Raw genomic sequence first — 26,279 nt, forward strand, 5'->3', positions numbered from 1 at the left:
TCAAAACAGAGATCCCATTTAGGAAGGTGGTGGCAAGGCCCATGCCACTACTGTAAGTAATCTGACAGCAATTGCAATTGTCCTCTCAGCAGAAAGAAAAAAAAAAGACTTGTATAAGGGTCATCAAAAACTCTTTAAAGTGATTCATATTTTTTTTAACTGAAGACAAAACACACAGAGAATAATCAACAGAGTGAACTGAATATCTCCAAATCAAATGAGTTTTAATAGTCAGATGCTTAGAAGAAAGAATTCTACTGAGCCTCTCAGTTTGTTATTTCTACTGTGTGATGTGTCTACATGATCAATTTAGCAATGTTTGATTTACAGGGCAGGTCAAAGGTCAGACAGGCTTTTGTTAGCTTTGGTGATAACTGTGGTGTAACAAAAGCACTGTGCAAGAACTGTATGATGCATATTTTATATTTATTAGTGGACTTTATTCCTAGGTTTCTGTATCACTGCTGGCTGGTTTGAAACTGGCCTGGGTGTGTATAAACAAGATGTAATGCTATTTGGAAGGCAATGTAAATGTTTTTCTAGATGCCCTTGCTAAACCACTATTAGGGAGTGGTAGGAAATTTAATTTATAGCAAAAGACATGTGAATAAACCTGCCTAAATTCTTAGCTCAGGCTTTGCTCATGGTCAACAGGACTTTGAATCTAATCTTTCCTCTCACTACTTAGAGAAGGGTTGAACTTCCAGTGGTCTGATGGGGAAATGCTTGCTCAGCACCATTTCCTTGTTGCTCCTTAGCCCATTCTAGCCCTAGATGCTGTTCTTTTCTGGCACTCACAATATCTTATGGGCCCCTCTTGCATGCCTTCAAATGACAGCCTCCTGGGATGTTTTCAGGGCTTGCTGTCTACCTCCTACCACTGCGACAATGAATCCTACAGAGGTGTGTAAGATGTTCTGCAGAGAAAAAGTGCTTTTGAGCAAGAAGTCAGCATAATTATAGGATAAACTAGCACAAGGCTGCTACCTGTCAGCCAAGAGAAATATTATCTGTGTCAGAGATGGAGTGAAGAGGGAAGGAGGGAAGAGGATGGGAGATCGCTAGTGAAGGTAATCTTGGTGACAGCTTTGCCGAAAGAGTGCGTGTAGGTGGGCAGTGGAAGCAAAGTAGAAAGGAAAATGCTATTGAATTGAAATAGAGGAAGAAGCCTTGAAAAAGGATGATGAAATCATCCTTTTCAGAATCCTTTCCAGAATCTAAAGGAACTGGAACATTTCATCTTTTCTGTGGGTGCTAAAGGGTAGTACCAGTCAGTATGCCTGGACCCAGGGAAGGAGTTGACTGCGTACACATCTCTGTGCTATTTGAGAAGGGCTAACTGGAGCTAATAAGCACCTGGAACCATGTCCATGGTAAATAAGAGTCTTTCATGAGACTGTCTCTGCAGTTAAGTGTTAGTCCTGTGTGATAGGGAAGCACTAGGTGATGACATTTGTAGAAACATCTCTACGGAAAGGTAAAAAAAGAACTTTGCTATAGCAAAGTCCTGGGACTAAATTGAGTACAAAGCACATAGAAAATTGAGGATAAGTGTTAATAATGGGGCTAGGGAGCCTGTACTGTTCTGAAGTGCTTTATGGTGGAAGTCAGGTATTAAAAGCTGTGCCAGGGCCTAATGAAACTGGAGAACTTTGAAAATTTATTGTTATTTTAAAGCTCTGATTCAACAATTGCTATCTGAGAGCAAGTCCCATATGTTGGGGCTTACAACTACCAAATACAGCATGGAAAGAATATCTGGAATTAGAGAAAGAAATACTCTGCAATATATTTATTATGTAATTTGTTACAATTTGCAGTATGGAAAATTGTATTCTGTATTTTCTAATTCTGACTGACTGGAAAACATGACAAGAATTGCTTTACTCTGCATGTGTTTAGGACTTGTTGATATTTTCATCTTTTACAAAATAAGGTAGGACTTGTAAAATGAGACCATTTTAACCTAGTCACAAGGGCAGGGGTACTTCCCTACCTGACAATGTCTTGTTCCAGCTCATGAGTCCGTTGTTGGTCCTCCTGATTCTGCTTTTGCATTTCTTCTTCTTCTTTTGGAGTCATAGAACTAAAGCCATCCAAGAGCCATTTTTCTCGCAAGGCCTTTTTCTGATGGGGAAAAAAGGACAAGTAAGTGAATGCTAGAAGTTAGGCTATTTAACCATTTGCTGTATTTGTCTTGATGCCACAGATGTGATCCACAGCATTGTGATCTATCCAGTATAAGGCAACCTGACCACAGTGAGTGCCACGGGAAAAGAAATGCTAAACTTGTGTGTTTTGAGATTGTTCCTAAAGATTTTGCTTTTAAGTCATTGTCCCATTTTATTAGTTCATCCAACAAAAATGTAGATTTTCAGCTGCTATCCATAACAGATTAATATGGGTAGAGTGGATCAAGTGGTTTGTGTGTTTTCAATAAAGCAAACCAGTTGTACAACCATACATACAACAGACTCATGTGAAAGACTCCAGTCAGAAACACAACAGTTTTATTTCAATAGCCCTAATTTCTGGCATTGCATAGCTTCTGGAAGGAGGTATAAAAGATGAGAAGTTTCTGTAAATAAGATTGTATATAATCAAGAGATCTCTAGGGAGTTAGTGATGCAACCTTACCCCTGGAAGTTAAACTTGTGCACTTATGATAGTGAACTCCCATTCAGCTGGTGAAGATGTGTGGGGTAAGAGGGGCAGTGGAAAGGTGGAGCATGACAGCTGGTGCCTGGCTAGTGTTTCAGCAGACCTGCTGTGTTATATAGAGCTGCTATTGCAGGGGCAGTCCAGAGCTTAGGTATTTAGGTCCTGACCTGGTTAGTGCCTGTGGAGTTCTTTCTGTGCAGTGGTGGCTTACAAATGGGTGTATTGTTTGTGCACAGGTAAGTGTATCTCTCTCAGGTGTGTTTTCAAATTCTGAAAAATACCATTGTATGCATTGATTGCTTCCTACAGCTGCTTTACACTAGGAAAGGTGGTACCTGAAAGTCATCAGAGCTCTCAAAATACTCCTCGTAAAATAAAAAATATTCTTGGAGATAAGTTCATATTTGCAGGCTGAAACTTGTAAACCATGCCAACTTTCTTGCACTCTTTTTACTCCTTTCAGTCTAACTCAGGGGTATAAATGCAGTTGCTGCCTTGGGGAAGGAGTTGGGACTCTCTAGAAATACTCTTTCAACAGGCAAAAAAGGAACACACATGAAGTCTTTAATTAACCATTAATGTCCCAGTTATAATTTAGATTCCTTGCGCTGTCTAATTTCCATATTAAGTTTTTGGTTTTCTCCCCCCCATACAGTTTTGTTAATTGCAGGATGTGGATGCAGTTTACATTGAATTTTGACTACTGCTGCTTGAGGCAGAGTGTGTCCAGCACTGCTGCATTAACCTCAGTGCTGCTTGCAGGGGCTGTTGGAATCCCTGCCTGCATCCTGTATTGAGTCACTTCAACTGCTGCTTCCTGCATTTTCTATTTATTTTGTACTTTCCATGGGCTATTACTGAGGCCCAACTGGCAGAGGAATATACATGTAGGACCTTATTGCATTCAAAAGCAATTTTCCACTTGACATACAATGTCATAGAAAGTGTGTCTAAAACAGGCTGGCTGAGAAGTCTGTGCACTCCATGGTGCTTTTAATTTTTTTACTTGTGGGATGTAAGAGCAATGTTTACAGTTGCCTTAGCCTGCAGGACAGTATTCTGTCTCTGTCAATACTGGATCCTAGGAAATCTTGGTAAACACAGGTTGCTCAAAACTGGTCTCCTGAGCCTTGACTCTGTCTGTAGAATTACTTTACAGCACTTCTTGGTAGTTGTGTTCTGGGCTTTAATGAAACAAATGCAAATTTTAATAGGATACTTTTACAGTATCTGGTAGATGCAGGTAGCCTGGTGTTGGCACAATTCTTATTGACCACAAGATACTGTATTGTCAAGGTGGAGGGCATATTGTTATTAATTCCTTTTCTATCAAGCTGTTTGGATTTTAATGAAAAGTAAGGCCTCTAGAAAAGTGAGGTTTTCATCTTGGCTGGAACACTGTTAGTCTAGCACTTGTCTCCAAAAATAAATTGATAATTCCTCGTAAGATTTAGAGTAGGGCTGGCACTGTAGACCTCAGAAACTGATGCCGTGTATTGAAATCAACAAAAGCTTCTGTCTGTATAGGGTTAGGCCCAAGAAAACAAACTCCCTAAATACAAGCGTAACACAATAGTGTTATTTTTGCATGTTTCTACAGTAGTTTGCTGCTACTCCCAACTAAATGCCATGTAATCTTTTTCATTTGATTAGCCATTTTGGAAAGAATGACACATTGTGTAGTTTGGAACCAACCTTTTGAATAAAAGATGGTTTCAGGTCTGCTCCATCCAGGCAGAGGCACAAGGCAGTGCAGGAGCAGCTGCTTTGGGCCTGACAGGTTTTTTTCTGCTGTCTAACATTTCCTTCCATGACAAAGTTTCTCTAGCTCAGAACCAGGTTGTGCATGTGTTATAGCACTGACATGAAGGCATTTCCATTTTGCATTAGGCTCCGTGTGTTAAGGGGCAGGGATACTTGTCCACTGTGATGTGATAAAACCCTGGGAAGGGCCAGGGAAAGTAATCACGTTGTTTTCTGGTTCATGGTCACATCAAAAGTACCATGACAACATCCTGCAGATTCTGTGAATAATTTACAGTGTGTGCTCCAGGTATAGCTCCACTACCATCCTTAACAAGGCTGGACTAGCATTGAGAGATTCATCCTTCACTGGAAATCAAAGGTATTTTGAGTTTGTGGATCTTGCTCTCCCAGCAGTATGGCAGTTTACCTTAGAAAATTTTGGGGAAGGCATAAATAGTTTTCACTTTTTTCACCAAAAAAAAAAAAAGTGATTCAACACTGTTAACTACTGGAAGGAAGAGATGAGTGACAAGCACCTACAAGGTAGCACTAATGGAGTTCAGGCGTATCAGAAGCCTGAAAATTAATAAACTAAACTGTGAAGGCTCTTAGAAAGTACATGCAAATCAGTACAGACTGCACTTTTCAAACAATTCTGTCTGGTCCTTTCCCTTGCTGCTTCAGTGAGGATGACTCCAGGTAGAAGGAAGGATAAGTTGTTGGTGCATCTAGAAATACTAGATAAAATTTCTTCTGTATCCACACTAGCAGCCCCCAATACCCCTTGCAGTTCTGTGAAGCCCTGTCCAGACAAGTGTATTTGCTTGCATGCCCTCCACTTCATTTGAGAGAAGTGCACACGTAGGGAATAAACATTCCTTCTCCACTTCTACCAAATAATTAAGATCTGTCATGATGCCTCGTGTATTTCTAGTAAGAAATTTACTTGGAGGCAACAAACAAAGTAATTAGGAAGCCAGAGCAGGGATTCCTATTTGCAAAAAGGAAGCTAAAACTTCCTTTTTTAGGCAACAAACAAAAAACATACCAAAGAAAAACTCCAATTAAAAAACAAAAAAAAAAAAAACAAACAAAAAAAACCAACAACAACCTTTTGATAAACCTGGTTGCTAAGGGTTATAAATAGGAAGGACAAAATGAGGAACAGGATAGTGCTATCCATCTAACAAGAACATCTCTGGCAGTGAGATTTACTAACCTGCAATAGTTTCCTAGGGGACAGGTGTGAGTTGTGTTAGTAGATCATGTAGCACTGGATTTCACCATGCACAAAATGGTATGTGTATAAATGGGTGGAATCAGCCTGAATCGCTAGGGAAATGACTCCTTAATAAAATTTACTGCAGTGTTTAAATGTTTTAGAAGTCTAAATCTGTTTTAAAGCAATTCATGCACTGGATCCTTTTGTTGTTTGACTCCGTTGAAATACCTGAATTAGTCTGAAGCAAGAATGTTCATTAAGGGACACAACTTCTGGGGTATAAAGCAAAAGATGCTCATGTACTAATGTGTTTGATATTAGGTGCCTGTCTTGTTCCTGAGCTGGTAAAAGTAGTCTACATTTTGTGTGCTCCAAATAACTAATGATATGTGTGTATTTATACTGCTTACGTGTGTAAGTAGGTATATATTTAAAGTATATATTTAAATGTATGCTTGATTCTTCTTTTTCAAGTGAATAATTTCCTCAACAGATCCTTGCTTTGCTTTGTGTATGCAATAGGACTGATTTAATTTAAAAGCTTTTCTGTATGATCTCTGTATGATTTCTCATACATCAGGCAGAGAAACCACATCCTCTGTTCTCTTCCAAAATAAAACCATTTCAGTAGTACTTTTCCAGGAGTGTTTTAGCCTCTCTAAAAACTCCATACAATTTCTTCAGAATAAGCACAAGGTTGGTTTTTGCTTTCTTAACTTTTAAAACTCCACTGAACATATTAATTTTAGCTATGAACATGTTCTAAGTCTGTAAGAAAACTGCCCTAGGGCTCTGTCTGCACACAGCAGTAGTGAGGATTAGCTGGTTGTCTACAACAGATCAGTTTATCCCTCTATAAAGAAGGGCAAAAGAGTCATCTGGATTTATAGACATGGAAACTTGAAATACAACTTTCAATACTCAATGTAGCCATGTACCATGATGGAGTCACATGTTTGCTACTCAGAGGTTACAGGACTTGGAAAATATATTCTCCTCCCTTTTAGACAAGATGTTCCACAAAGGGCCAAGCCTGTCCTTGGAGTAACTATCTTCCAATAAAACCTGGGCATGGCTGTGTGTTGGCTTGCTGGCCCAGTGAATTAGTTTATCATGGCTTTTCATTTTTTTGGCTTGACACAAAAGAAAAGGGTGGATGAAACTCAGTCTTTGGTGTCTGTTTTGAAGAGGAGTTTGTTTTAAATATGCTTCTCTCACATTTGCTGGAGGAGACGTGCCACGCTCCTGGTGTTAGAGTCAATATATCTTTCTTGAGACTGTTTATCTGCTCACATAATGAAAAGAGTATGTAAAATACCAAGTCTTGCATATTTCTAGAAGTATAGATTTTGTCTCATCTCTCTAAATGACACGGACTGCCAAACTGCTATAAACATTTTAAGAATAGTGGTGGTGGGTAGAGATTATTGCAATTTCAGTTCTCTACAGAGGTGGATCTTTCGGTTTCTTATACCTTTGGACTTTGTAATTCTGAGTTTACTAGGCCATATTTGAGAACAATATTTGTAGCATTTATACTTTTTTTTGAATATACAAAGAAAATGCATTATTTTACTAAAGAATAGTTAAACAAGCTGACAAAAGCCTACAGCCAAATAAATAGGGTGGATTTTTTTTTCTAGGAAAAAAAATGCAATTAGACCTCATTATTTTGCTGCACCCTATACCAAGTGGGGTTGCTGTTGTGGGATTGGGGAGCGAACACACCCAGTCTGAAATGTGAAGCTTAATTTTCATCTGTGAGTTTTTCCTGGTTATGATCTCATTTTATGCCATGTAAGTGATCAAGTAACATTAGCTCCCCAGTGTAATTTTTTTCAAAGAGTGATGCTTATTAAAGTCAAATGGAGTCCTGGCAGGACTCCACAAAGCTATGAAAATTTGACAGTAAAAGCACGACTTAATGCATGAAGATTTGCATTCCAACATCCCCAACCTTTATTCATGCTGTATGACTTGAGGCTATCTTCAGTTACATAAATCTAACACTTTACTTACCTTTAAATGTTGGTGTTTCATTTTTTCCTCTTCTACTTTTAGACGTTTCTGTGTAATTTCTTCTTGCAGTTTTCTTTTGTCCTACAAATTAGGAACAAAAAAACTTTGTTTAGAGAAATTACTTGTTAATAAAATTATTATGTAAGTGTTGTTCAGTAGGGTGAAATCAATCCATGCAAATAAAGCCTTATTACAAAGCTTTTATGGTGCTCAGGCAGCGCATAATTCTTTGCAGCTACCTACACAGGTATGGTTTCCACTGCTCTTTCTCCAAAGTATACTTAAATCTGTTAATGACCACAAAGGAGGGATGGTGCAAAATAAAAATTATTTAGTCTTGGGAAGGGTAGGGGGCAAAACCAGGAAGAAAGTACAGTTGAGCAAAATTGTACATGGAGAGTGAGACTAAAAATGGGTCCTGACCAAAATTCCTAAGGCTGCCCGCACATCGTTTAGGAGAGCAAAGAGTCTGCATGGTCTACACTGAGCAGCTGTGATACATCACTAGATGAAATGGGCTGTCAGTGAATCCAGCACTGAGTTTATGTATCCTGTGGCTAATAGCTGAAATAAACAGGAATGAACAAAGACTTAGAAAATTATTTTGTTAATCAAATAATGGTAAAGATGAGAAAAGAGGAATGTAATATACTTCATATATGTTGTTTTCTCAATTAAAAAAAATTGCTTGTGCTCAGGCTGTTTTCGTGGCTGCTGATCTTTAGAAGGATAACTCTTGTGTAGTGCTGGTCTATCCTAGTGCCGCCTTAATCCTTTTTATTACAGATTAGAGAAAAAAGGAAATGGGTGAACAATGTCTGAACGTGGGCCATGCTTGAGCCTCTCCTGTTTTTGGATAGTACTGTCACCTTGTGGCTCCTCTGTGAGGCCAAACACTGATTTAGTACCTTGTGTCCTCAGCAGACAGGGGGAAAGAAATCATGCCAAAGGAAAGTAACTTTAGTAAGATGTATTAATAGGCTATTGTCTTGGTCAGCCTTAATGCTATAAAATTCTGTTGTTGGGCATGGCACCTTGCCATATGCCAATCAAGAAACATTTGTACTTGTTTCTTGATACATTTTGGGGAAGTAAATGGAATCTTCTGTTGTGCTGTGCAGAAATGTTTGTTGACTGGAGGCTAATCCTTCTTTCCTTTCAATTAGAACAGCCTGGTTCTGTTAAAAAAGTGGTACCTTTTTAATAAAGGGTCTATTTTCAGAAAAGTATGGTTTAGGAAGGGGTTAACTTCTTCACAAACAGAGGAAGAGCCTCGCCCTTTCAGCCCACCTGTGGAACCAGCTGTGTGTAAGGACTGGAGAAAGTCAGTAAGGAAGTGCTGGACATAAGGCTGGGAGTTGTTCTCCACCATTTCCCTAGGATCTGGGATTTGGAAACAGGCAGAGCTGTGGTGTGCTTGGCTGAATCACTTCACTGTTACTGGAAATGAGAAATCAGCAGTGGGGCCACAGGCTCTAAGGATGCTTTTCTGAAGTATAGGATAGGAAGTGGAAGAAGCCACCAAGCTTTATGGGGACCAAAACCAGGATAGAGGCTGGCCAGGCACTGCTGATACTATGCTGGGAATTCGTAGGTGAACATCAGTGTCGCTGATCTCTCGCAGTCTGCAAAGTCCAGCAGTTATTCATAAACCCTTGACAATTTTTCCTTGATGGTGATAGTCTGCCTTTTTTAATACTCCAAACAGAACAGGTGGGGATCTTTCCTCAAAATACATGCTATTTTTATCTCTGAAGTGGTTTTGTGTTTTGCCGATGCTCTTTAATACAATTTACAAAGTTGCAGATTTCGGATCACTACAATATGTAATCGGATCACTACAATATGTAATTTTTCTGCAATGACCCTTGTATGAGACTTTCTCCATAAGCTACTATGCTGGATTTTTCTTAGCCAGACCTGATTTTGAAGACAGAATATCTGGTCTCTGATCTTCACACTTTTTCTTACTCAGGAAGTATTCCTGATCTCATGGTATAAATGGCCTTTAAATAACCCATCATTAGATGAGCAGTGTGACAAGAGCTTGTGTTTACAGATTATTACAATTCTTAAGGAAAACTCTTTTTGTCTTTAATAAAGTTATGGATAAGATTCTTAGCCAGAGATTGAACTTTTACTTGCTTTATACTATTAAAAAAATATTTTAAGTCAATTTGAATATTCTTTTTGTACCAGTGGAGATGTAATAAGAGTTTGGGCAGTCTGAAATGAGTATTTGTACATAAACTATTGTGCAGAATGAAATCTGAGTATAAAGGCATAAATTAGTGCATTTTAAACTAACTGTATAGTAAGGAACCTATTCAGTAAAGAAAATTTTGCCTGTTTTTTTTTTTTCAGAGGTCCGTATTTCTTTTATGTCCAATGTTTTTTCTATGGTGTTCTAGCGTGCTTTAATTTCACTGGTAGGTATTAAATATCTATTATACAGTCATCCGGACTGAATCGGCTGAAATAGATTGCCTTTTATATGTCTAGGCTATATATCTATATAGTTTATTCTAATTCCAGAAGCTAAGAAGTATGAGGAATCTTTTTGAACCTTGTGTGCCAAAATAACTTTAAAAACCTGTTAGAACACTTTCTACCATGCATTCTGCTATGCTTTGTCTGTACATCATGTCTTGCTTTATGAAGCTTTGACTGTACATCTAATGGAATAAATGTTTACTCCTGGATAGCTAAGGGAGTCATGATTCTATTAAACCTCATGCTCTGACCCTGTAGATGATCATGTTGCTGGCAGAAGTCCTTGAATCTTCTCTTACTGTGCTCTTGTTAATGTGAGCAGGATTTGCTTTTTATGACAGAGCATCTTCAGCCATTCCTTTCTGCCGTGCATCAATGCAAGGTAAGACTTGGTGTTAATTTTCACTCCTACTGAAACATGTGGGACTCTTTCCTGACTTTTGTGCACAGAAACGAATTGTGTTGTAGACTGGATATGTCTGAAAGAAAGGCAATGGCAGCCACAGAGCAGTGTCTTGTGAAATATCTTGTCTGCCAAGTCCATTAGTTTTGTCATTGTTCTACTGTGGTGCCAAAGATGGTGGTCTTGGTCCCCTGGCAAATCCCACATACTGTTAAATTCCATGGAGCAGCTAATGTCTTAACTAATATGTTTTTATTTTCATGTAATTTTCCAGACATTTAAACCCATTAAGCATCCAAAGTATTAAAGCTTTCATATCTTAAGGTATCAAAGTCTTTCTAACAAAATGAAGGCATTTTATTTTTTTCTTTTATATTCTAGATACACCAGCAGGTGGTAGCTACATAACAAAGGAAAAAGTTTCCTTTTCAGACCTGTGGGAGCATCAAAACATTTAATAACAACACCATCATGAACACAAACAAAAATAATGTTTTCCTTTTTGTTTGCTATGTGGAGAAAAGATTTGCAAAAGACTTTGAAAACTCCTACTGGTTGTGTTGCTGTCAAGGAGACAGGTATTTAACAACACACTCCCGTAAGGTTCAGTGCAGGTGCAGCTGATGGCTGGAGTGTCCCTGTTAGATCCTGTACACCAAACACCTGGAAGGTAGTGCTTGAAATTCCCAGGTACTCGAGCCAAACCTCCTCAGAGCCACGGAGGAACTTGCTATTGTAACTGCGGGGTGTTGTTTCCCTGGACAACTCTTACTGCAGGTTGTTAGTGCTGATAACTTCACCTTATTCAGGCTACTTCATTTCTGCAGTCAGAACACTCCACATGTTTCAACTGAATGCTCTGGACTGATGAAAGTAGGGAGCACATTGCTCCTTTACACATCAAGTGTAATAAATGAAGTCATAGGCAGAACCCAAATATTATTTCCTATTTCTTCTAATGCAAGACACTGGAAGCTGCCCCAGTTTCTTTAAAAAAAACCTGCTCCAGTATTCATTTGGAAGCAAAGCTGCAGCTGGAGGATGCCAGCCTCAGTATGTTCATAGGAGTCCTCATCAGCCAAGAGTGCTGCCCCATTTCTGCCCCTGGATCCCAGGGAGCATAAAAAATTGTAAGGCCTGGACTTCTCTGGAGTGCCAAAACTGTTGTTATCTTTTGAGTCCATATACTAGAGACAAAGTCCAGGTTATGACTGTGGTTCAGGCAACATTGCAGTTAAACAAACAAATGTACTCTAAACCCTCTAAAACATTTCAAATTACCTTATTGTGGGCTTGTGTCAGGTCTCAAGTAAATACAATAAATGGTCCTGCTGGCTCTTATCAAGTGCCATAAGTAAAACTCAACTGAATTTAAACCCAACCTGTTAGATTCCCATAGATTTTCAGTTATGCCTTCTTACATTTATTTTGATTCCAATAAGGTATTTTTTAATTCTGCCCACCATTTATTCTGCTAGTTGTGTTTCACAACTAATCTGTCATGTTAGGAGTGTGACAAATACCTTTTTTTCCATTATTTATTATTCACTAAGAGTGTGAGTGATCCTTCTGGAGGTTTCCCTTCATCTCAGAGGGCCAAATTTTGTTTCAGTTTAAATCTTTTGTAACTGAATAAATTTGGTTGGAGATCAAATCAGAGGAGGATTTAGCTTCAGCCAATTTTTATAACATCAGGTTGTATTAATTTAAAAATTGTTTGGTTGTTCCTATTACACAAAATCATCACTCAGATTTCCTTTTAGAAGAGAAACTGAAAATGTTTTCTAATGTTTCCAGCATAAACTTCACTTAGCCTGTCCTCTGAAAACTGGCAGGTAGAAATTTGCTTAATCCAAGCTTGTCCTTTTTTACTTTTCTGACAGCAATACTTATGACAGATCATTAATAATTCAGAAAATGTATTTAATTCCACAGTGCAAATGAAAAATTTCTAATCTCATATTATGAAATGTGAAAATTGATTTGTTCTGGAATTCTCTAGCTGCCTTCTGACCTTCAGGCAAACATTCTGTAATGTGTGTTTTAGACTGTCCAGTAGTGATTTGCACACATACTTTCACTGCTTTCAATTTAATTTTAAGGTGCAATACAACCCATACAACCCATAATAAAGTCAGTGCAGTCAACTCAGCTGTCTTAAAGTAATACCTTATAAACTAGAATTATTAAGTAACAATTTCAAGCAGATATAAAATCTTTTCCTTTTCTGTCCTGAGCTAAATCATCATTCAGCAAACACACAGCAGCTCATTAGTAATATTATTTCTAAGACTTTTTTTTTTTTTAATAGTGAATTATAACCATGAGCACTTACTGTTATGGCCTGGAATCTTTCTTTCAGCAACTCGGCTTCCTCCATTCTACAAATCAAAAACAGACAAGCAGTGAAGGCAAACAGAATGAGACCATAAGCAAAAAACGTCCTGGTGGGGCTACAAAAAAAAAAAAAAAAAAAAAAAGGCAAAAAAAAAAAAAAGGCAAAAAAAGCTGAGGTGATTGGATCCAATTCCAGAGCAGAAAGAGGCAGAATTTTTGACTTGTCAGAAGAGTCCCTGAACAGATGAGCAGATCAGTCCAGACAGACACATGTAATGAGGGTGTGGAGAAGAGGCAGACAGGGAGAGTGCTGGCATGAGTTGACTGACAAGTTGGAACAGTGGAGCACAAGCTCTTTTCCTTCAGGAGCTGCCAACTCTTTGTTTTAATGTGCTCGGTTAGCGTGCCACTGCTGCTTTAACTGTTAAATGCCCAAAACAGACTCTTACAGGACCATGGTTGAAGTAAACTTTTATTATGTTCCTATTTATCTTTCCTTTCTTTTTCTATGATTCTGGTGATAAACAGATATTTTAAACGTATTATATTTCAACTAATAATGTTTATTATTTAAATTATTGATCTTATTTCACCAGTATGTTTTTAACCTGTTGTGATACTAGCATTGTAGATGGCATGGAGTTTTTTTGAGATGTCTGTTTCAATTTAGTTTTGTAGATGAAATTTTTAGAAAAGCTGTATTCATAGCTGGAAGAGTTTTAGAACTGCTAACCTGAAGTAAGATAAACTTGAAGCAGTCAGGTCTTTCATTAAATGCAAGTGTTAATCTGTGCAATTACTGGTCAGCTATCTGGGACTCAGGGGAAGCTTTGTCTAAGTAAGGATTTCAGGATCCTCACTGCAGTGTTACCGAGATGAATCTGAAATGCTGGTGGCTCTCAGGCTGGATTTTTATTCAGTTGCCTTGCTGCAGACTTCTGCTGAAAACAGCATTCTGTGCCTTTAGGGATGGTGCACATTTTGACCTTTCCGTTTACCTGAGTGAGAGTCAGCCATCCAAAATCAATCTAGGAAACTTGCAGAACAAGTGGAACTGCCTTAGTAAAATCCAGTTGTGGAAAGAATTCTAAGCAAATCAAACAGCATAAAGGTGTAATGTGAATCTGGAATCCCCTTGTTACCTTCAGTATCATGTAACTTAAGTCTTTGTAAGGACATCAGCAGAAGAGTCAGTCAGCATGTTTGGGTTTTTCCTGCTAATTCACTGACATGACTCAACTCGGCAGGATTTGGTGACAAGGTTTATTTTACATGTTGGTACAGTGACCTGAAGTTTAATGGCAAATTAAGCTCATTATTAGCAAATTATAAGATGCTACAGAATTGAACACTTGATGGTGAAATTGCAGCCTTAAAATTCAATAGAAACCAATATTTCATTTCAATTTCCTCCTTTCTAGTATGTCATCACTCTGCTGTATACATGAGCAGATTTCCCCTCTCTGCACTGGGGATTAAGGACTCATTAATGTTTTCTTTATACTCTGATCCACCCTGAGGTTTTGTTCAAACTTGCAAATACCCCATTTTTAATCTCCAGTGAAGAGTTAATTTCTATTTTTAAAATATTAATATATGCTTTGTTTGCTCAGCATCTGAAATTTTAAAAATTACAATATTAAAGTAAATGCTAAATTCAAAGGCAAGTATATTGAGGTGTATCAAGAGACAGATTACATGGGATTTTAGATAAGTTTGGTTTATGGATAAGAGAATAAATTCAATCACCCCGTGAAAATATATTTATTGTTGCTGCAGAAGCCAATAGAGAGACAGTCTTTCTGCTTAAGTTTTCATAAGTTAGTATAGCCTGCCTTACCAAACATTGAAAAAACCAAAACCAACTTATTTTTCTTTGGCCCTCTGGAAGTTCATCTTAAATTTTAAGTGTGTAGGTGGACTTCAGAATGTTTAAAAATATTTAAAGCAGCAATGGATTACATCAGGAGTAAGGATGTCTCTTTTGGGCCAGAATCTGTACTGTGAAATAAATGGGATCTACACTCAATGGCTGGAGGAATTAGATCTGTATTTCAAGATCAAATCAAAATCAATGGGTTTGCATTGCTTAGAATTTTTATGATCTAAAATATTCTCCTAAATTTATGCTTGAAAGTTAAGTGTTTTTAAAAACCCTACTTGTGGATATTATGTAGTAACAGACTGGAAGGTGTTTAACATGTCTTTCCCTAATCTAAACCAGTAAGTTGAGGTAACCTGAAGAAGGTTTCTTGAATGTTGCTTCTGATTTTAGGTGACCATTATTAAGAAAGTATTTTAAACCCACTTTAAATATTTTAAATTGTTTGAATAATATATATCCCCTTGTTAGGCAGGATTTGTTGTTCAGTCAATAGGTTGTTTTCCAGTTATCTTAATCCTATTCTAATTGGGATTTATGTGCAAGAGAAGAAATGGACCAGCTGTCATTTTGTCTGCCTGGTAAGCCTGCCTTACAAGGAGGAGTATCCATGGGGTAAAGCTTAGAGCAGTGAATCTGAACAGCTGTGTTTTCAGCCTGCAGGATTCTTGGAACAAGGTTTCTCAGAACCTGCCTGCCAGGAACATATCCAGAGGAAACTATCTACCTATTCTTCAACTTAAAGAAAAAGTTTCTTTTTCTTTTGTTTGAATAGATTCCCTGAGTGATGCAGAAAATGTTTGTGTATCATATAATGAGTCATACAGGTTGAATTTTTTTGCTTCGCTTATTTCTTTGTTCGTTTCCCTTTTGTACTGTGTACCTGATTTAGGAATAATAACGCAAATTTACAGCACAAGGCGAGAGGGTTCCATTATGAAGCCTTACAGAAAAGAGGGTGCTAATTTAGAAGAATGCAATATCATGAACCAAAATCTAGAAGGACCATAGAAGCACTTTCACAGCTGAAAATGCAAGTTCTGTTGTTCATTTCTGGAGCAATGTCTGAGTCCTGGAATGGTCTTCAGAACTGTACTGGCTTTCCCTGGCCATACTCTACATACAACATCAGCCTCAGTTCTACTCTTCCTCACTGCACTGGCGTTTCTTTTGAAACACATAACTAGCCTAAGGTACAGTAAGATACAGATTATTGTGGTAGCAAAAAAGTGCCTCTGAGAAGAAACATTGCATTAAAGGTAAGGAGAAAGAAGCTTTCACTTTTTGAAAAAAAGAGTGGAAATTGATTAGTTGATTAGTGAATTGAATGGAGTTGATTAGATTGACATCAGCTGAAAACATAGCCTACACTTTCTGGAAAGAGTGGTTACTGAGGTCATGAATTCACATTTTGTTCATCTTAACTAGTTTGATAATTTTGCTTTGTGATGAGCTGCCTTTGGTAAATGTGTTTGAAACGTGAAAACTGTGTTTTGGACTCAGTACAAAAAGGAATTCTATATCCTTACAGTGAGCAAATGTACTGCTCCTATGCATTTGTCTGCATGTAGCCTTGACTTTGACAGCAGGAATAGGGAGGAGATAAATTTCATTGAAGGTCTTTCAATAGAAATGTTTACTGCAGCCATCCTGTCAATTGGCCCAAAAGTCTGTTATCGGGGTGCCCTCAAGTGATTGAGAGACAGTGGCTTCTAGAACCACAGTTTTACATTTTACAGGTGGAAAATAAACCAACAAGAAATAGAAATTTGAAAATCTAAATAAGGCTCACACCCCTCCATCAAATTATATATTTGAAATTATTAAAAAATGTATACATTTTAGGATCTTCGAGGAAGTTTATTAAAAAACATCTGCCAGCTCTCAGAAGGGATTAAATTTTGCTTTGAAGGCCAGTTTTGGAGAAGAAATGCCCTACTAGGCAGATCTTGTAACATAATGAATTTCTTGGGTCCTCTCACTGAAACAAAACAATATCCAAGTATCTCAGATTTGTACAGTTTTATGAAGCTAAATTCTACCTCATTTACTTGTTTGAGTAGATACACACCCTAAATCTCTGGGAGGAAAAGCCTTGGACTATTATATTTCAGTTGGTACAACTCCCTTCCTGTTGCTATTCATAACTATAAATATATTACTTCTTTAAACTCAGACTAAAACCCCTGCTATTTGTCATTATCATCAGGTTTTTTTAACACATTGATTTTTTATTTTATGGTACATCTGCTGCTCAGGCATCCTTCAATGCTATGAAGAGGTTTTGGAATGCAGCACAGGCTCAGGTGTCCCTTGTGTGGTAGGGGTCTATCTTATATTGATAAGATACAGCTGAACCCAGCTAAAAGTGCTATTGTGCTAAATATGGACTATCCTGCCCCTATTTTCTAAAATTTCACTGTGAACTTTGTTGAAGTATACCAATTATTTTTTAATCAGTTAACAATGTTTTGTGTAGTGTCTCTCATATTCCCAGACTTCTGTTCTTAGTTTTGTGTACTTTATGGGAGGCTTTCCAAAGCACCTTTAACACCCTGCTGTATCTCATCTAAAAATCCCACTTCAGTGAATAGTTTAAGTGCAATTACTGTGGTGATATCAAATGTTAGACTCATAATAGGATGTGTTCAGGTGCCCAGATAAGTGATAGAACTGTGTTTGTTTTGTGGTGGTTTGGGGAGTTTTTCAGGGCTTTTTTGTTTGTTTGTTTTGTTTTTTAAATGTAAACTGAAACAAACCCACAGAATTTGAACTACTCAGGATGGATGCCTTAAACATGTTGTGGAATGCATTGCTTGCAACTTAGCATTTTCCAACTGTTGCAGATATGCACTTCTAAGAATAGGGCAGAGTTTTAAATCCTACCCAGCCAACTGTGTGGGGAATTTTTAGCAGGGCTCTAATCTTTAGTTATTGCATAGTTTGGTTATGTTTTATTAAGTGAAAACAAACCACCCCATAACCAAGGCCAAATCCTGCAAAAAAAGCAACAAAACCCAAACAGGTACTGTGCTGTCCATAATAAGGAAACTACATCTCATATTCTTCTGATTCTTATTTTATTATGTTCTTGGCGAGCACAATGAGAAAAGTTGTGATGTTTGGATCTAAGAGACTTCAGTAAGATGGCAGAGCAAAATTAGGGCCTTGCAGACGTATTTTTGTGAACACTTAGTGCCAGGGGTACCAGTGCCACAGTACCAAGTGCTGCTGGTGAAAGCCTTGAAAGTACAGATAATTTGTTCTAGAAGATGAGCTGAAGTAGGAATTGCTTATGAGAAAAGCTCTTTCTGCAGCTGGAGCTGTGCAGGGTGTGGTGTAGAAGAGGCAGGGACAGGACTTCACCAGGGAGGTGGTGAAGCCATCGAGCAGCCTGTGTGGGTTATGTCAGCTGGCTCCCGTCTCCTGAGGCATGGGCAGAGCTCTCGTGTTGCTGCTTTGAGAAGCTGCCTGACGAGTCTGTGCCTGTAGCACTGGAGCTCAGACTGTTCTGCAAGATGAGATGAACCTTATCTGATAGCTCTCAGCAGAGCAAAGAGGAGTTACTGCTTTCTCCTCCCACACTTCCAGCCACATTTTCCTGTCACTTCCCTTTGTCTGATTAATCTGTGAAGCAATTATATTTGCTAATCTGTCAGGAAAGTAATTAAAAAGAAAACTTGAAAACAAACCTAAATCCCCAAATCCATGCATATCCACTCTGTCAGTGAGCTGAATAGGCTCAACAGGAGATGACAGGAACAGTAGTAATAGGAGTAAGAAGAACTCAAATTCTGGTCAGGAGACAAGCAGCAAGAAAGGTATAGGAAATGTGACTTCTGGAAGCAGAGAGATGAACTCAGCCACTTGCAGGCCTCAGGCTTACCTTACTGAGTGGTCCAGGGACCATGAGAGACCTCATGCTGACATGTATGATAAGCATGTATGCTTAGCTGTTTATCTGAAGCTTGAAACTGCTGTGAAAACACGATGACTTCAGACCCTGGCAATCCTTCCTGTGCTTCCAGATATTCAGTATCCTCCACTGTGGGTGGGCAAAAAATATCCCACATACAATTTGTTTTGCGTAAGCCTTTCCAAGTGTTAATGGAAAAAACCCCATGATAAGATTATGTAAAACTTGATTGTTAGCAGAGATGATAAGATTGTTTATGTCAGATGATGAGTGTTGCAAACGCAGGCCTAGTTTCTTCAGCGAAGACCTGTTGTTTTTTGCTGAGGAGTTTGTTATTTGGAAGCAACGACTGAGGAAAAACTCTCAGCTTGTCAGTCACTCAAATGTTAGTGTCAGCTGTCCCCTGTCTGTTCCCAGTGCCAGGGAGGTCACCTCAATGACACGGGGCTCTGGCAGCTGACGCCGGCTGTGCAGAGTGCCAGCCGCGGCAGCGCAAGCAGCTGAACCTGAGCAGTCATCCGGATGCCTGTGACAGTATGTCACCAACTCTTATTTTTCAACAGATTCAATTATTTCACTGCTGCTTCACACAGCACTGTGCATTTACTTAACCCTTTATTTGGAGTGGTGATTATTAACTAGGAACAAAAAATGTGATATAATACAGTTTCATTATTTTTTGTGGAAGTTTTGTTATGATTGTCAGGATTTCAGACCTGTTTCATAGCTATTTTTTCTAATCAGAAAGATATTATTGTCCTTTTTTTCACCTGGATCTGAAGTTGATCCTCTTAGTGGTATTCTGCTCTTTGCTTGGTATTTGCTCATGGTGAAATTTTGGAAGAATTTTTTACTGATATACTGACTCTGTGAAGCTGAAGGAAGACATCCTGCTTCTATCTCCATGTACCATATTCCCACAGTTACCATGGCTGTGTGCTCATTGAATGTGCTCACTAAGCTGGCTGAGAACTAACCAAGCTAAAAGGTGGTTATTGCTATGCTGATGAGTCAGATCATTGCCCAGGGAAGCCTGATGAGTGCCAAAATGTGGTCAAGAGAGAGGATAGAAGGTGAAACTGTGGCTACTGGAAAATGCAAAGGAGCAGGAAAGAGCAGTGGAAGAGGAGGGACAAGTGGGAAGAAAGGGAAAGCGGTAAACTGTTAGATAAAATGAGCTGTTAAATGTACATTTACCTCTACACACTATGTAACACAATGTGTGGAAGCTTTCTTTTTTTCGTTTTCTTCCCCCCTGGAGGCTGAATAAACCTTTAAAACACTTTCATCAGATCAAAGGTTAATATCTTATTACGATTCATGAATGCAAAGCATAATCTGGTTATATGAAAGAATATTTTGGGGACTATAAAAGTTCTTTTCTAGTCATATCTTCTAAAGATGTGAATGGGCTCTTTACCCAGTGACTTAAGTAGAGCCAAATTAATCTGCATGTGATGGCAGCGCTTCATTACATATAATTTCTGAAGAGTGTCTTTGCAAATTTCTCTGCAGCCTGGCGAGTAGGACCTGTAGTTCGTTTGGAGATCCATTGTGGTATTTAGATTTCTCACTGTCCAAATGCACTTGGAGATGGATGGCCTGCGAAGGCTGGAGTTAAATACTATTATAATAACCTATTTCAACAAAATCTTTGAAAATTTGGAGCTGCCATTTTGTGTAGCCTGTAGGTGAAATGACTATTTGAAAAGGGTTTAATGCATTGTGTTAATCTGGAAAAGAGGCTTGTCAGGCAATTTCTCATTTCACTGACTATTATAATAGCCTGCTGCCAAATGGATCTAGCTGTATTGTCAGGCATAAAGCTGATGCAGTTACAAGACATTAAGAAACTTGTTCTTGGGGTTTGAATTAGAAATTTAATCCACATTTCTTGCTTCTAGTCACACTGAGTTGAGCACAATGTTGGTGTTTGGAAGAAAAATCAGGAACATTCCAACCACTCTAGTTAACACCTATCATCCTCTTATTTTGTTGGTCTGGTCTCTTATTTTGACTAATGCAGTTCAGGATTGTAATCAAAAGCTGTCATTATGTCGTGACTCCTGAGTGCTTGTAGGACAAGTTTTATATTCTCAGTTTCCAGTGGGCTGTCATTAATGGGAGAAGAACCAAAACATGAGTAGCAGGAACAGCAATCTGTCATTTCAGTGAAGGAACATCACAGATCAGTGTAAGTAGTATCAATATCTTTTCATATAGTCTACACTTCAAAAGCCAACAGAAGTTAATAATGAGTTTATTTATATGTGTATATTCTTTTCTGCTGAGATTCAGGAACATTCTTTGTGGAAATACCCTTTCTCCAATTGTATGAAGTAATTGGTATGTTCATATTAGTACTTGATTCTCTTAGGAGACAGCCATTTAGATTAGTATTGCTTGGAATTTATACCATAAATCTCAGTAATTGTTGCAGTAGTTGTTGATTTGTTTAATGCCGTAGCTCAGAAATGGGAAAGCTAAAAGTTAGATGGATCAAAACCTTTAATAACACCAATTTAGATCCCCAGCTGGAAGAGGAAGGCACTTTGGAGGAACCTAATGGTTCTGAAGGAAATGGGACCTTAAACACAGCTGAGGGATCTTAGCTTTCTTTAGTTCTAAGAAATGTCCTACATCAATGTTGTATTATTCTGAAGTGATTCTTTTTACCAGTTTAAGTGCATGGAATATATTTCATGGTTGACACAGTTTCACTTCATATGTGTCATATTTAGAGAACTTAATGCCTTTAAACAAATAGACATATTTCTTATATACTCTTCTAGTCTCTCATTAATTTAATAATTCTGTAAATATTTCAATAAAATACTGTCAGGCCACGGTTTCAGGTTTCTATTTTAAATACTTGTTGTATCATGGTTGGTTAAAAAAATATAATGAATTTGCATTTTTAGGAGTATCCCTCTGCCACCACAAATTGAACAACTTCTGCAAATAAGAGATCTCTTGGGGGATGGCAGTTCTCGGCAAAGGCAGTAACTGACTTTTAGTAACTATTTGACTTCAGGGAACTTTGGAAAAAAGCTCCTGTTACTGGGAGATCTGATCATTGGCTTTTTGCAGCTAACTGAAACAATTCCATAAAATATGTGCTTGAGTTCTCAAGAAGTGAAAAACAGATTAGAAAAGGAGACATTTCCACACATTATGACCACAACTCCTATCTATGATTAGGTTAGTTTCTCTGTGTTCAGTGACTCAGGGACTTGACCTGACAAATACTTGTGTTGGGAGTTTTCAGAGCTGTGTGAGTGTCTTATACTGGCACTAATGCCGTTTTCCAGAGCTGATCTCACACTGCAGCTGTGTGCTACCATATGCAAATTAGCAATTAGAGTTGGCAATGTTGGTAGTGGAATGGTGGTTCCCACTAGGGGCTTCAAAGCAACTCTTCCTCCAAATCCTTATTCCTTTGACTGCAACCTTTTTTCTTAATTGCCTTACTTTTACAATATCTTCAGCAGAGCTGACTGCAATACCTCAGGTCCTGGCTTGTACTTTCTCCAAACTGATAATGCCTGCTCTCCAAAAAAACCTTGTGAGAGCCCCAACCCCTTCCCACCTCCTCCTGCTTCAGCTAGACATTATCCTAATCCTCAGTCTTTCTCCTATCCTATATTAATCCCATAAACCCTGAGCAAATCTGCCTACCTTTGTCAGTATTTGATGAAGAAGGTCCAGGGGACAGCTCCTGGTGTGCACCATCTGCACTGATAGGCTGCAAAAAACTGACCACAGCTTGAATCTCCACATTTAATTGTCCCTAACAAGCACATATTGAACAAGCACATATGAAATCCACAGAGCAGCTCTAAGTGCTCATAAGATGTTCTAAATTTTTTTTTTTTTTTTACATACTGATCCTTTTGGTTTTGTTATGTATAATGGTTGTAGTATAGGACTGTCTTTGAGTTAATGAAATTTAAATTCCAGTTGTGAAAACAACAAGAATAATACAATATGTGTATAGGTCAGACTTTGAAAGATAATGAGCATGACTCAAGCAAGTGGGATTTTGTCCTGGTTACATAGAGATTTCAATCAGGAAAACATCCTGACTGTTGATTCTTCTTGTTTCTCTTGCAGAAAATGACTTTAAATTCTCTAATTAACTTTTTCTTGAATGTACTTATCCACTTAGGATTTTCTAATTCTTGGAGGTAAAAGCTACCTGTAGTAGAGCTTGTCAAAAACATTTTATATGAAAGGCTAGAAGCTGACACAAGCCTTCCTGTGCTAAAACAGCATATTGGAATTCTTTTTCTGTTCCATTTCCTTCCCTTTTTAATGCTATTTGCATCGAGTCAATGAATTCTAAAATAGTTAGAGCCTACTATCTATTTTCCTACATTATCATTTTAGTTGTATTTTCTAAATCTAGTTTTTACTTTAATTTCCTTGTTTTTCCTGAACATTTGAATTGTTAGCCAACAAACTTTTGCTCCGATTTGCAGGAACACTCCTGGCTACTGAGAACAATGTCTAATCTCTAATTTTCAGTTTGCCTCTATTACCAGATACTCTCAGTTTCAGAAACAAAGGTGGGATAGGAATTAGTTTAATGCTTTGGTTTATACAACTTTGATTATTTAGTTATTTTGTCACTTAATCATTCAAAATAATTGGATCCTCCTGGGCAATAAAAATGTTTACAATAGTTCATGAACAAGGTGCTCTCTCTTTCCATGTGTATGTGGGATGATTAATAAAGTTTCCCATCTGTCATGCATTCTGGAATGATAGGCTAAATTAGCATTATGCCTGGGTTAATTTCAGCACTTCAGAAGTTTACAGAGAGTCTCTGATGGTTTCTGCCTCCAATCTGTTTAATGACAAGAGTTAGATTTGCTAAAAAATGCTTTTGGGCATTTTTCTTTCAAACCCTTGTTCACAAGGCTCATATCAATAACAAAGTCTTAGGTAGGAATAGCTGAAGATTTCTATTTTCCTTTGCACTTCTGCCATCATGAAGGCTCTTCCTTAGCAGTATTTCATATTTGTTCACTGACAATAATGTCTGAACATGGCAAATGGACCTTTGCTGTGGTCCTCTCCAATGCAGAAGTAACAAACTGCTCTATATGTGTTTTGCAGTTGTAAGAAAGTGAATCTTCTTTTTGTTAAGGCTCACACATGTAAGAATACTATCAAAAGCAGGGCTGTGTGTTTAGGAAGGATGAAATTCCTCAGATTAAGGCATTCTCTGACACCTCAAGATTCTGAGGAGAGTTTGGGAGTCATACTGAATCATCAGATGAATATTAACTGATAGCAAACCTGTAGCTAGAATGGCTAATGTTCTAAAGAGTTTGAGAGTTCCTCTGAGTTAGGGATGAGTTGTGGGGAATAGATTGTCCAATTTTGCTGGAAATGTTTCAAGAGAGATGCTGAAATCTGACTGGAATGTTATGAGAAGAATAATAGAATTTAATAAAAAGTATGCTCTACAAAAATAGAAAGTTAATTGACTCTTCAGGAAAACAGTTTCTTACTGATGGAAAAAAAGGCAAAATGATAACAAAATTCAGTGACTGGATGTTGAAAGGTGAAATTACTGCATGGGAGAAGAGATTTTTTAAGAGGGACAAGACTTCCAGGGCAGTGACAAAAGCAAAGTGATGGAACCTATCACAAATCCTGAGAACATTCTTAACATGCTCAGGAAACTGACTTGTTAGATGATACAAAAATGGCTTAATCAAGGGCAATTTAAAAGATTTCTTATTGATATATTTTCAATTTCCTTTTGACTTTTCACATTTCCTGAAGAAATTCTTAAAAATTTTAACAGTTCAGAATTTGCTATTTGTCCTGGGTAGGTGGCTATTTTCACTGTCAGTATTATAATATCATCTACAGTCTTACTGTGCCAGTTACAGAATGTATTTACAAGACACATGACAGTTGCTGGTGGATCCATTTGCTTGCAGCCTTCCTTTTGGAACATTTTACATTTTAATCAGTAACCTTTTATAACCCAGAACCAGTCATTTTCAAATAGGGACTGAAATTGCCATTCTTTTTGGTGTCATGAATGAAGAAATGTGAGTATAAAGATGCTGTCTTTTCATGAGCCGAGGAGAATTGTGAATGAATCTGTGTAAGTCAGGAAAATCAGCCCTGTTTCTCTGTGTATTTCCTGCTTCCCATCTGACAGATAGGCAGGATGGTACTTTCCTGGCACACAGAGAAGTGTGCCATTGTTGAATATGGACTGTTCCTTGCACAGCCATTTAGATGATTGAATTTGGAGTGTACCTAAAATGATGGTTGGTCATTTGGTAAAATAAATGTTGGGGAGAAAAAAAATCACTTTAAACAGCCTTTTGATTGATTGATTTTTGTGCAAAATAACAATTGCAACCAGCCATAGTAATAATGGAATACTGCCAAAACTGTGCTACCAAAATTCAGGCCAGCCCAGCCCGGAAGAGAATGGAAGCATCTGCTTGATTTTTGTTGAAAACCCTGGAACTCATAAGCGAGTGCTCACCATGAAGTATAAACTGCCTCTGTTTCAAAGGATGTCTCTGTTCTAATTTGTTTCTGTTGCAATAGGCTTCTGTGCCTTATTGGTCTCCAGAACTTTACCTTTTAACAAATTATTTTGGATGGCATGGACCCAGCAGCAGGCTAATGTGCTATAGTCATCATTAGCAAATGTGCTTTGCCCTTGAACAGTCTCCTATGCTAATCATTTTATGCCATCACCATCCCTTTTCAGGAGTAGCTGCCCTTGCTAAAAGCAGGCTGGCCCTGTCGATTTGCCAGGGGGAGGTCCTGTCATGTGATTTGGTCCCTCTCAGAAAAGGTCTCTGTGTGTGGCTTGGCTGACTTCTCAGTTCATTGCATGCTGACACTGAGTGTAGCAGGCTGACTATCTTCACAGAGGGCTATAGTTCAGCTGACCTTAGAGGCATTTTCCAGCCCTTAATGACTCTGTGATCTCATCTGCTGCTCTTTCTAAATGAGCAACCAGACTGATGTCATGCATTAACAGATGATGGAGCTGGGTTTGGTGATGAGGCCTGCATATTACTAAAATGTGTATCTAGGAATGTAAAATCCATAAATATTCTTCTTACATGTGTATCTCTATAAATTAACTGCTCCTTCCCTTAGAGATCTGACCTCTGACAGAGTGCATTCTATGCAGTCTTTTACCACCACGGTTACATATTGAGGTCCAATCATACTGGGGGTTTTACAAACATTTGGGCAGTGGTGTCAGTGGTGAGCTTATAAACTAAGAAAGTGAAAGAGGTCTTCATAAAAGTCTTGGCTTTGAATCTGTGATGCCTTGTATGTGCTACTTTTTCTGATAATGTTAGAGACCTTATCAATACCAGGCAAAGTGTGCTGTTAGAAATCATCTTTAATGTACTTTAAATAACATAACATGATTCAATGATTACTGTGACCAAAGCTCACATAAAACTAGCTGGAATTACTTAGCCTTCTATTCCCTTAACTTTAGTTCTAACTAGGTAACTCCTTTTCTAACTCAGCTGCCTATATTTATTCACGGCAATAGCCTAGCTTAGGGTGTTTATGGTGTTTTTTCCTAACAATA

The 26,279-nt window shown here is 38.1% G+C and overlaps 1 protein-coding gene across 2 annotated transcripts in view; it reads right to left on the reverse strand.

Annotated features, from left to right (window-relative positions):
- PALMD (palmdelphin) overlaps nucleotides 1–26,279 on the reverse strand; it is a 46,469-nt gene that overhangs the window by 10,975 nt on the left and 9,215 nt on the right. Inside the window, exons 2-4 of one of the 2 annotated variants that reach the window (XM_068199747.1) lie at nucleotides 12,880–12,925; nucleotides 7,649–7,729; nucleotides 1,997–2,127 (exon numbers count right to left, since the gene is read on the reverse strand). In XM_068199747.1, the coding sequence (XP_068055848.1) occupies nucleotides 1,997–2,127; nucleotides 7,649–7,729; nucleotides 12,880–12,924 (257 nt within the window). In that variant the 5' untranslated portion in view covers nucleotide 12,925. Of the gene's footprint in view, nucleotides 1–1,996; nucleotides 2,128–7,648; nucleotides 7,730–12,879; nucleotides 13,244–26,279 lie in introns of those variants that run through there. The other variant, XM_068199746.1, reaches the window with a different exon arrangement.

The sequence above is a fragment of the Anomalospiza imberbis genome, chromosome 9 (genome assembly GCF_031753505.1).
Source record: "Anomalospiza imberbis isolate Cuckoo-Finch-1a 21T00152 chromosome 9, ASM3175350v1, whole genome shotgun sequence".
Lineage (NCBI taxonomy): Eukaryota > Metazoa > Chordata > Aves > Passeriformes > Viduidae > Anomalospiza > Anomalospiza imberbis.